The sequence below is a fragment of the Embiotoca jacksoni genome, unplaced genomic scaffold (assembly GCF_022577435.1).
Source record: "Embiotoca jacksoni isolate LCO1_2020_lvr unplaced genomic scaffold, fEmbJac1.0.p SCAF_17, whole genome shotgun sequence".
Taxonomy (NCBI): domain Eukaryota; kingdom Metazoa; phylum Chordata; class Actinopteri; family Embiotocidae; genus Embiotoca; species Embiotoca jacksoni.
The window spans coordinates 9,445,096-9,455,095 of NW_027185307.1; the positions used below are offsets into that span (position 1 = coordinate 9,445,096).

At 40.2% G+C, this 10,000-nt stretch overlaps 1 protein-coding gene across 5 annotated transcripts in view; it reads left to right on the plus strand.

The window, feature by feature from the left end:
• Positions 1-10,000, plus strand: part of ctnnd2a (catenin (cadherin-associated protein), delta 2a) — a 234,914-nt gene that overhangs the window by 152,137 nt on the left and 72,777 nt on the right. For all 5 annotated transcript variants that reach the window (XM_069151523.1, XM_069151526.1, XM_069151525.1 and 2 more), the window contains exon 13: positions 6,964-7,096. In XM_069151523.1, the coding sequence (XP_069007624.1) occupies positions 6,964-7,096 (133 nt within the window). The remainder of the gene's footprint in view (positions 1-6,963; positions 7,097-10,000) is intronic.

The window sequence follows — 10,000 nt, forward strand, 5'->3', positions numbered from 1 at the left end:
TAATATTCAAGTGGACAGACTTATCAAATTATCAAAAGGGCAGAGAGTGGAGAAACCTATAGCTATTATAAACTACTGTGAATAGGGGACTCACTGTATGTATCCTGTGGAGCAGTTCAGTGGACAGCGACACATTAAAAAAGTAGAGAAAATCCAAAGGAACACTCAAACATGAAAAGCACCATATATCCCCTTCCTGCTGTACCTGAATTATCCTTTGAATATGATACTGTTATTACATAATCCCTCCTCCTACTAACTCAGGACGTGTGCAAGAAGTGTAGACGAAGTGCACTTTCACTGGTTTAAGAACTACTGACACTCAGTGAAGAATTGTAATTATTTTGCAATCAACTTGAATAGTTTTTCATTCATGATTAATAATAATATCACTTAGTCCTCAATGTAGTCCACGCAAAGAACACGTATTACACTTCTATTACATTTCTTTTACAAAAAACTACACTATGATATGTATTAACAGTAGAATTTAATAATATAATGATATAGTAAAATCAAAATACATTAGAATTGTTCAAGTTCTGAATTTGCTGGTGGTAAGCAGTGCATTCATCATCAGCTCTTTTGCCACTGTCATCTGTCACAGTACCATTCACTGTTAGTCAGTCTCATTCAGCGTCTCTCATTCTTCTCACGCCGTCCTTTGTTCACTTTTATTCAACCTCCTGAGCCTCCTACTCCCAGCTGGAAGATGCCATAGAGGAATCGTATTGATCTTTCTCTTCATCTGGGTGGTTGCCTCAAGGAACAATGAAACACCTCCAGACAGAGAGAAAGAGAGAGAGAGGGACAAACAAGCATGGTGGTATGAGCAAATAAAAGGGAGAGAGGCAGGAGGAGAGAATCACATGTGGCTTCTCACACTGAAGTGATCTAGTCTTCCCCTGTACATCCCATTTAATATTTCTCTGCTGTGCAACACATTGTTGCTCTTATTCATGGCCTCTGATTTTCTTCTCTTCTCTTCTTTTCCTCCCTCATGATTTACCTTCAGTGTGGAATTAACAGGTCACTTTTCTATTTCCATGGAGAGAGGTGATCTGTGATTACCAGAGTCACTTCCATTTGCCCATCAGTAACTGATGGAGCAGGCGCTAAGGCGGAAAGGGGATAGTGTCAGAAGATGAGGTGTTTTAATTGTAGCTGACTCACCACAGATTTTTGTCCACTGTTTATTTCTGGATGGGTTTCATCCCAGGCTCCGTCCACCCATCGCTATCTATCCATTTGTCTGCCCAGCTATTACAGGCATCACCCCCTCTCTTCCCCCACCTTTCATTGATCCCCTTTACTGTGGCTGTGTTTTTGTTTGGCTTTTCCAGCTGGAGCAAAGCTCCATACCCAGAGATTTTTTTTTAGCAGAAAGGAAGAGCATGGACAAAACATGCAATGTTTCCAAGGGCCATTAGGGCCAAGGTAACACAGAAAATACGTGACACTAGATAGTGTGAGCATTTGTCAAGTTCTTTGTCAAATATGCAGCAGCTCCTCAAGCTAAAACAGTTTACTTATGTGTTTCTTTTTTACACAAGTTAAAGCTAATGCCCATAATTATATCGGCTATAGTAAAATGCTCATACCTTTACAGTAATGGGAGAATTTGTTACTTTGGACACCCTAAGACAGATCTTACCTCTCCTGGTTGATACTTCCAAAGTCTGACGGGACAGTCTGTTTCTATAGAAACTGCACCACCAAAAAAAAAAATATATTAGTTTACATGTAATTTGCAATGGCTAATATGTTTTGGAAAAAACAATGACTTTAAAATGTATTGTTATTATTGAGCATACAACATGTTCAATATAAACGTCAATGTGGTCAATGTTTTTTCATTGAATTAACCTTCAACCAAAGGAAGAGTAGTGTATTTATTGTTATGTTTTAGTAACTCAAAAGACTTGGTTAAGGTTACATCATGGTGATGGATGATTATTGAAAGAAATTGACTTGAGAACTTGAGTTTGTATCTGAACCTAAGTGAGTGCCTTATATGTCCAACTAACCACCCTGAGCTGTTCCCAGCAGCTTTTCATGAAGGCACAAGATGGTCTAAAGTCCTTTTGGTATGAGAACAAATCATCGGCAGTAAATATAATCTGGGCAGAATGATTTTTCCACCAAACTGTAAATTTGTGGGAGACACAGGGTGGCGTTCCTGCTCTGGTTGTTATCATGAATATTCTGCTGATATAGATGCAGTCGAGTGCTCTCATCTGGATCTAGACAATATCGGAAATGCAAATATCAAACTGTTTAAATTGAATTTAAACTTTGATTCTCTATCCCTATGAGGTAATATAAATGAGGTGAAGATAAATAAGTTAACAGGTATAGACTGTACATCTAAAATTATTGCCCATGTTTACGAGCACCATCTTGTGCTCTTGATATTAATTCTTCTTCTGTGGCTGTGTGTGCCAAGGATAAAATGTTAAACACCTATCAGTAGGGCACATCAACTGGGCTGGCTATTTTCACTGGATAGCATCTTAATTAAGTTGTTTTAATTAAAGAGACCTGGCATTATAACTAGAGTGCCTGTTTGTGCATCTTCACCTGTTTATCTGTGGAATTGCTGAAGTCTTTTCTTATTGACTTTCCCTTCACTTATACTCCTGAAGATGCGTCGAGGAGCATTTACACACAAACATGTATACACTGTGAACAGATGCATAGAGGACACATATGAACCACTCTTACACTTACTCTATACGAGTGTATACTTTTTTTTTTACACCTCCTTAGGTTATTGACAGCCCTTGAGATTAAATATAAAAAGAAGTTCAAGATAAAGGAAAGAAGAGGGGAAAAAAATGTTTGGCTTCTGAAATTTTAAAATAATTAATAGCCAGTATTCCAAAAGAACACTATTTGCTCATCTCTCAAAGTCAAACTCTTATTCAGGTTCTCCAGAGTAAGGAAAACTGCTATTCTTCCTATTTTTTTCTTTCTGTAGTCTCCCTCCCACACTGCTCCTCTTTCTTCTCTCGCTCTCTATCTACCCTCCCTCTGTCTTAACACAGTGATGAAGATTGATGTTCAGGTCTTAATTAGCATCTGCTTTGGTATGCACACTGCCAGTCTGTCCATTCCTGACCCTCCAATCAGTTAACAGACATGACAGGCCTTGTCCAATCAGATTAAGGCCAGCGGGAGAGGCTTCCTGTGTGGAGCTGTCACTCCAGATGCATTGTGGGAACTGCGGATGGATGTGATTTGGGCTGGGAGACATAAATCATTGAAAAAATGTGTGTGGCATCATGCACCGTATTAGGTTGTGAAAATAGAGAATGAGATCTGATACAGCACCACAGTGTGTTGAAAAAGCTCTGAAATACATTTTAATTTGTGTCTTCTTGAATTCGCAATACCTGTGGTAACTGTTTCTTATGCAGTGTCTCATGTGTGTCAATATTGCAAGTGCCAGAAATTGTACATTTTGTGGATGTGTTTACAACACTGAAATTGCTGCCACTCATGTCCCCCTACCTTCAGTCTTTTTCTAGCAGAGAGGAAGTGGAATCATTCACAGTAACAATCAAACAACCTGCGTGAAAATCAGCATTGTCAAACACAGAGCTTCACTATTGTATGTGTGTATGTGAGAGAAAATGTGTGTGGATCCAGTCAGTTTTTTCTCTCTCTCACTGAGTGTGTGCATATATGTGTATCTCTGGTCATGATGGTTTCAGATAGTTCACCTGCCTCATGAGAGCTGGACATGAAAAGAGAGAGAGATGAAGATAAGTTTTATTTAAAGAAAGAAATCCTTTGATAGTCCTTGTATTTCCATGTGTTGTACTCTTCCATCATATTTTTCCTCCCTCCCATGTGTGTGTTTGTGTGTGTCTGCCTGCATCAAAGCCCCGCCATCACATGCCAGTCTTTTCCTCTGTCCCAGTTATATCACTCTGTCTCTGCCTCCACCCTCTCTCCCCCACCAACCCCCTTGCCACCTGCCTTTTTTCTCAGTATGTCAGATGTCTCTCCTGCCATACCTAGTGTTTCCATTGAAAGTATTTCGCTGCATCACGCCTCCGCATGCCTCGAGAAATGGCAGAGTAACCCGTCTGCCCAGGAACACAGAGCTCTGTGCCGCAACACTGCCACCTAATTTTATTCTCATACCCATTGGTGTGTCATATCAAGAACTCAAAGCTCAGGTATTCAAAAAGCCAAGTCAACAGACTGTTTCTGTGTGGCATTTATTACCAGACAAGGCATTAAATGATAAAGTAACTTAAAGAATATGGCACAGAAAGCAGCAGCATATTGTGGTGCTGATTCCTCAAAAGCTGTGTGGGTACTTAGTTTGAATCTTGCAGTTCTGTTGGCACTGCCTCTTTGATCAGTCCTTTCTTTAGCAGGCTGCATTCCTCTCTGTTTGCATCCTGCTGTTTCACATCATTGGCATGTCGCCTGGTGCTGCATCTACCAGGGCTATAGCTCTCATTAGCACCTGTGTTGACATGACTGGCATCTCATCTGAGAGTTGTTTTCCTCTTTCTCCATCCTTTTTTTGTTTTGTTTCCCCCTCCTGTCAGCCTCTTTTGCCTGTTGTACCCACAGTTAGCCTTGAATGCTCTTGTTTTTTTCCCTTAACTTTCCTTCATCATTTTCCCTCTCTGTTTCACTCTCTCCCGCTTTGTCTCTTCTGCTCTCTTCCTCTTCCTCACTCTGTCTCTCTCCCTACTAAGGGTTTTTAATTAATGGCGAGCCATGATGCTTATCTTATCAGCAGATCACTCTGCTTTCTATTAACTACACTGACAGAGTTGGAGGCTGCAGGGGATGGATGGTGCACACACACACACAATCAAACACACACATACACAGTCATGCACATCAGCACATCGTGAGATACATACATACACTGAAGTAAAGACTCAGATGAATATGAATACACTTGCGAGTACATACACACACACACACACACACACACACACACACACACACACACACACACACACACACACACACACACACAGAGAGAGAGAGACACACGGACAGATACTCACCAGCACAGAGGCAATTGTGTCCATATAAACACACATCATGATCCTATCTTAATCTTGCCACACACCCATACACACACATAAAACAAACAAACTACCCTGATGGTATCTGGCTGTGATTTAAGGAACGTTGTTTGAGGGTCTCTCCTCCTAAATCCCCTAAATGCCTTGGGAATCCCTCCCTCTTCCTCCCTCTCTCTATCTTTCCTTTACCTCCCTCTGTCAGTCCTGCTTTCTGGCTGAATGAATACTTATCAGTCGGCAGATAAAGAGCCGTCCATGCTGGAGCTTGTTTTATCTTCGAGAGCCATGTTTACTCCCCGTGAATGCTCTGCTTTTCACAGATGTTTCATAGACCGCAATCGTTTGATCCGACAGAGATGAGAGCACTGTGTCGAGGCTTCATTTTCTGGTGCAAAAACTTTGGATGCACCCGCATAGGCACAATCCTCTACCCAATCAATTTCAACTCCCCAGGCAGGTCAATTGTCGCATATTTACCACATTTTCATGTTTGGGCCGACTGGGTTTGGAGGCAATATAAATCAGCAGTTTTCACGATAGCTTGATCAGGGTTACAGTGAGTAGCATTTTGCCACAGAGCAGTAAGCACAAAGGCAGAAACAACAAAATCAATCCTCAAACACCGCAATCGATGGGAGCCTCCAAATTTCAACATAGGTTTTCGTCAGATCCCATTGAGGGTTGACAGTTTTCTGAAAGCACTGAGAGAAAGTGTGAGAGAGGAACTAACAGAGGAACAGTACAACCTTCAGCATTGGTTATTGGAGACAATATTACAGTAGATTTGGCCAACACGCACTCGAGCGTGCATGTGCACGCATACAGTCGCCCACACTTTCTTGCACACTCATAATTTCCTCATTTGGGGGACTGTAGCAAAACAATTATCAGCAGGGGATAATACAATAAAGGAAACCATTTCCTGGGTATTACCAGGGGACAAAACATTTATTTCACTTCGTCCAGTGTGTTCATAGGAGTGTAAACTTCTAATGGTGGAAAGTATAGAACATAACTCACAGCACTCACACAGCAGACAGCATGTAGGCAGTAGTAATGCTGTGCTGTGCAATCCCTAAATTTGTTCACCTCTTTTTCTAGGCTTGCTCAAAATTTCGCAGCTCGTGTCAATTCAGGGTTGTACTGAAAACCTATTTATTTGTACGCATTGTGTTTCACCAGATGAAGATAGATTTACAAATGAGCTGTTGTCTTCAGTTTACTGTCAAAGTGGCAATCTCAAGCATCCCTGTGAAATGTCTTTGTCGGACATGGTTATTACCATTGCCATCGTCACAAACACAGTTGTATAGCTTTTATGAACTCTATACGTTGAAGTATCTGGCTTGTGATACTTGATCCTTTCAAAGGATCACAATGTTATTCAAGGACAGCCTAACTCCTCATATACCATGCTGCAAGACCAATGCTACTTGTGCCACGTTTTTCCCCTTTCCGCCGTAGAAGTGTTCACCTGCTTAACCTGTTGGCCTCATTTCCTGTGCCTGTGATGGATGGAAATTACAATGTTTTGGCAAATTGGGCATTCAGCGAGTGATTTGCATTATTTCTGTCCCACTGTGCTGCTTAGCTTGTAAGGCTGTCTCCCAAAAGAGGAGAGTTTTTCTGGTTTAAAACAAAACAAAGTGGACTTTGACATTTAAACGTCTCTCTTTCATTCATACTCTGCCTTTTTATCTATCGCTCCATTTTTCCCTGTGTACACTGTGTAACAATAGAAGTGATTAGGTGAATGTCTTCAGCTCTGCTGGGTTTGTCAGGAAGACGAGATTCTGTGATTTTATTGGGCTGCTTTCAGGTAATCTCTTGTGTTTGAGCGAGGTGCTTTGTTAACGTGCTGAAGAAATCAAAGTGTCTCTGTCTGTGTGTCTCTCTGCAGAGAGTTTGGGTGGAGAGATCCGGAGCTGCCAGAGGTGATCCAGATGTTACAGCACCAGTTCCCATCAGTGCAATCCAATGCTGCAGCCTACCTACAGCATCTCTGCTTCGGAGACAACAAGATCAAAGCCGAGGTTTGTATCTGTGTGTGTGTGTGTGTGTGTGTGTGTGTGTGTGTGTGTGTGTGTGTGTGTGTGTGTGTGTGTGTGTGTGTGTGTTTTAGTGTTGTGCGAGTATTTGATTAAAATCAGTGTTGCAGAGAAGAGAATGATTGTAACTTGGATAATAAAAACCATCAAAATGTAAAAGTAACCAAATGAATACTTTCCTACGAGTCGCTGTCCAAACTATTTATCAGAATGCTTTTGAAAAATAATGCATTCACTAACCAGTTTCCCAGTGATGTTCTGCATGTTAAAGCTTATCAGTTTTTATTCTTATCCTGTGCATACTACTGAGTTGTATCTATGGAGGCAGTGAAGTTCAATTAGTCCCAAAGCATAAAGTTTGTCTCTCAAAAGCCATTTTGCAGGGAAGCCCCTTCAGAACACTCCAATAAACCCTTTAATAAAGTGAGTTGCACTCTACAGCAATCACAGTGGCACATGCAGATGCACTCCCATCCAGAGCTGTAGTTCCCCATCTCCTTTTCTCTGCCTTCAACTTCCCCTAAACACATTCACACACACACACACACACACACACACACACACACACACACACACACACACACACACACACACACACACACACACACATTCACACACCCCTCCCCACCCTACATTACCTCTGAGTCAATTTACCAGTACATGCAAGTGAGGGCATTGACACATTTTTTTCTATATTAAATTAATTTCAGCAGAGATGGTCAATAGCTGCTACTGTAACCTCATTGAAAATTGATGCCACATTGCTAAACTGCTCATTCACACATAAACACAAAGGGATGCACACCAGCATGAAGTGGACACACATGTCAATACATTTAAAGCACAATCCTAAAAATTCAATATTTAAACGTGAAAAGCAAAAAAATAAAATTAATATGAAATATCTGCAAATTAAAGGCAATTATGAATATAAACATGAAGACACAGCTAATTTTCATTCACATCAACCCACTTAACCCACCCACACAAAGACACACACATATACAGATAAAAAAAAAAAATGCAATCACACCTACATACAAAAAAGCATCACACTTCATTCCTCTCCCACTCCCTTAACCACACAGGTCTGAAAGAAAGCTAAGTCTTCATGTCTTTTGTAATGGGTGTAATTATTGTCTGAATGGAGGTGTCCAACAATGGAGAAAATAACAACTGTACATTGCTTTGGCCTGCCTTCATCAGTCTGTTTGATTTTTTTTTTTGCTCAGGGTCCAAGGCCCTGCTAAACACAAAAAACCACATCAGCCAGTCAAACTGAATGCTTCTGATCACATTGAATAAAAGCCTGTATGTACACGTATGCCCTGCAGACTTGCACGCATTGCAACATGTGCATCATGTGCATCACAACAATGCAGCATGTCGACAATGATTCAGTGAGATACCCAATAGAAATAGTTTTCATTGAAGAACAAACTTGACTGATGGTCATTAGGCCATTATAATTTGGTTAAAGATCCACTTCCTGTTTTGAGGCCAAATATATTAAAACTCTGTTGTACTATGATGAGAGTTAACGAAGTTGCTTTGCAAGGGTAAATGAAATATAATTTCTTCTCAAACCTTGATAACCATAAAACAAAGCAATGAATCCCTATCTGCTACCAATAGTGTTTACTTTTTAGATTTTTATTTTTTTTTGTCATTGTCATAGCACTTCAATTCACAGAGTTTAGCATTTAAATTCTTGTCATATTTTCCAGTCAAAACATGTCTTCTGCTTCCTCGCCGTTAGTTCTGAAGTGTTTTAAAGAGCCTTTTATCCTATTACCCTTGATCACCCTGAGAGGTTATAACTCAGATGTGGATTTCCTCTGTAGAGCTACCATATTAATGATGGAGCGCATGTTGGAGCATCTTGATGTGCAGTGCTGTTTGTATTTGGTGCTGAATTCATTCAATTTCAATCAAAGTAACCTAAAAAGAAGTTTTCAGAGCAAAGTAAACATGTCATGGCTTCATAAGAGAGTACGTAAATTATAATCGGTTTTACTGTTAGGTTAGGTTACTCCACTCATGTTAAATGTAATCAAAATGTCCCTTTTGTTTGGTGAAACTCTTAAGTATCTTGGCTCATCTTCAAGGTTGTGACAGTTTGTTTTCACAAGTTGAAGAGGAGAAAATATGTAGGGACATTAAATTGAGTTAGACGTTGTCTCTCTTTGCTACCAGCAGATACAAAATTATGTTTTATTAATCTTCAGAGGCATAGATAAAGAGAAGATTCTTAGTTGATTACCCTCACTTCAATACATTTACACACGTCTTTTTTCAGTGACCTGCTCTGTGCCTGTCATTTTAGAGGAGATGTGAGACCTCACTTGATGCTCTGTGATAGTTCAATGAAAACCCTCTCTTCTTTTTATCCAGAAGACACACAATGATGGTGCCCCGCACTGCTAGAATGAATTTAATGTCGACAGAATTTTAATTGAAAACCAAGATTTGGAAGAAATTTGGTTTTGTTTTCAAATCAATATTCTTTTTTTTATCGTTCACATGAACTGTATATCCAGTTATATTTATATGACAGATCCTTGGGAAAGCTCACGGTAGCTTCCACCAGTCATCCCCGTTGACTTCCTTGATAGTTTTGTCAGCACGCTTTGCTTAACACAGGCATTATTACAGTCAGCCCGTAGAGACGTGTGAAGGGCAAGATTAGTGATGGGTTTAATTTTTTATGGTTTAAAACGTGTTCATTTGTGTAAAGGAATTTCAATTAACATTCCTATGGGCGCTGGGCACAGTTGTAATTTTGCCACAGGATAATGTCAGAACTTTATTGCATGTAACGCTACCTGTCATTGTAATACTGCACATTCACCTTAAATTTCCTTTTACCGTGATTTATTTCTTTAGGCT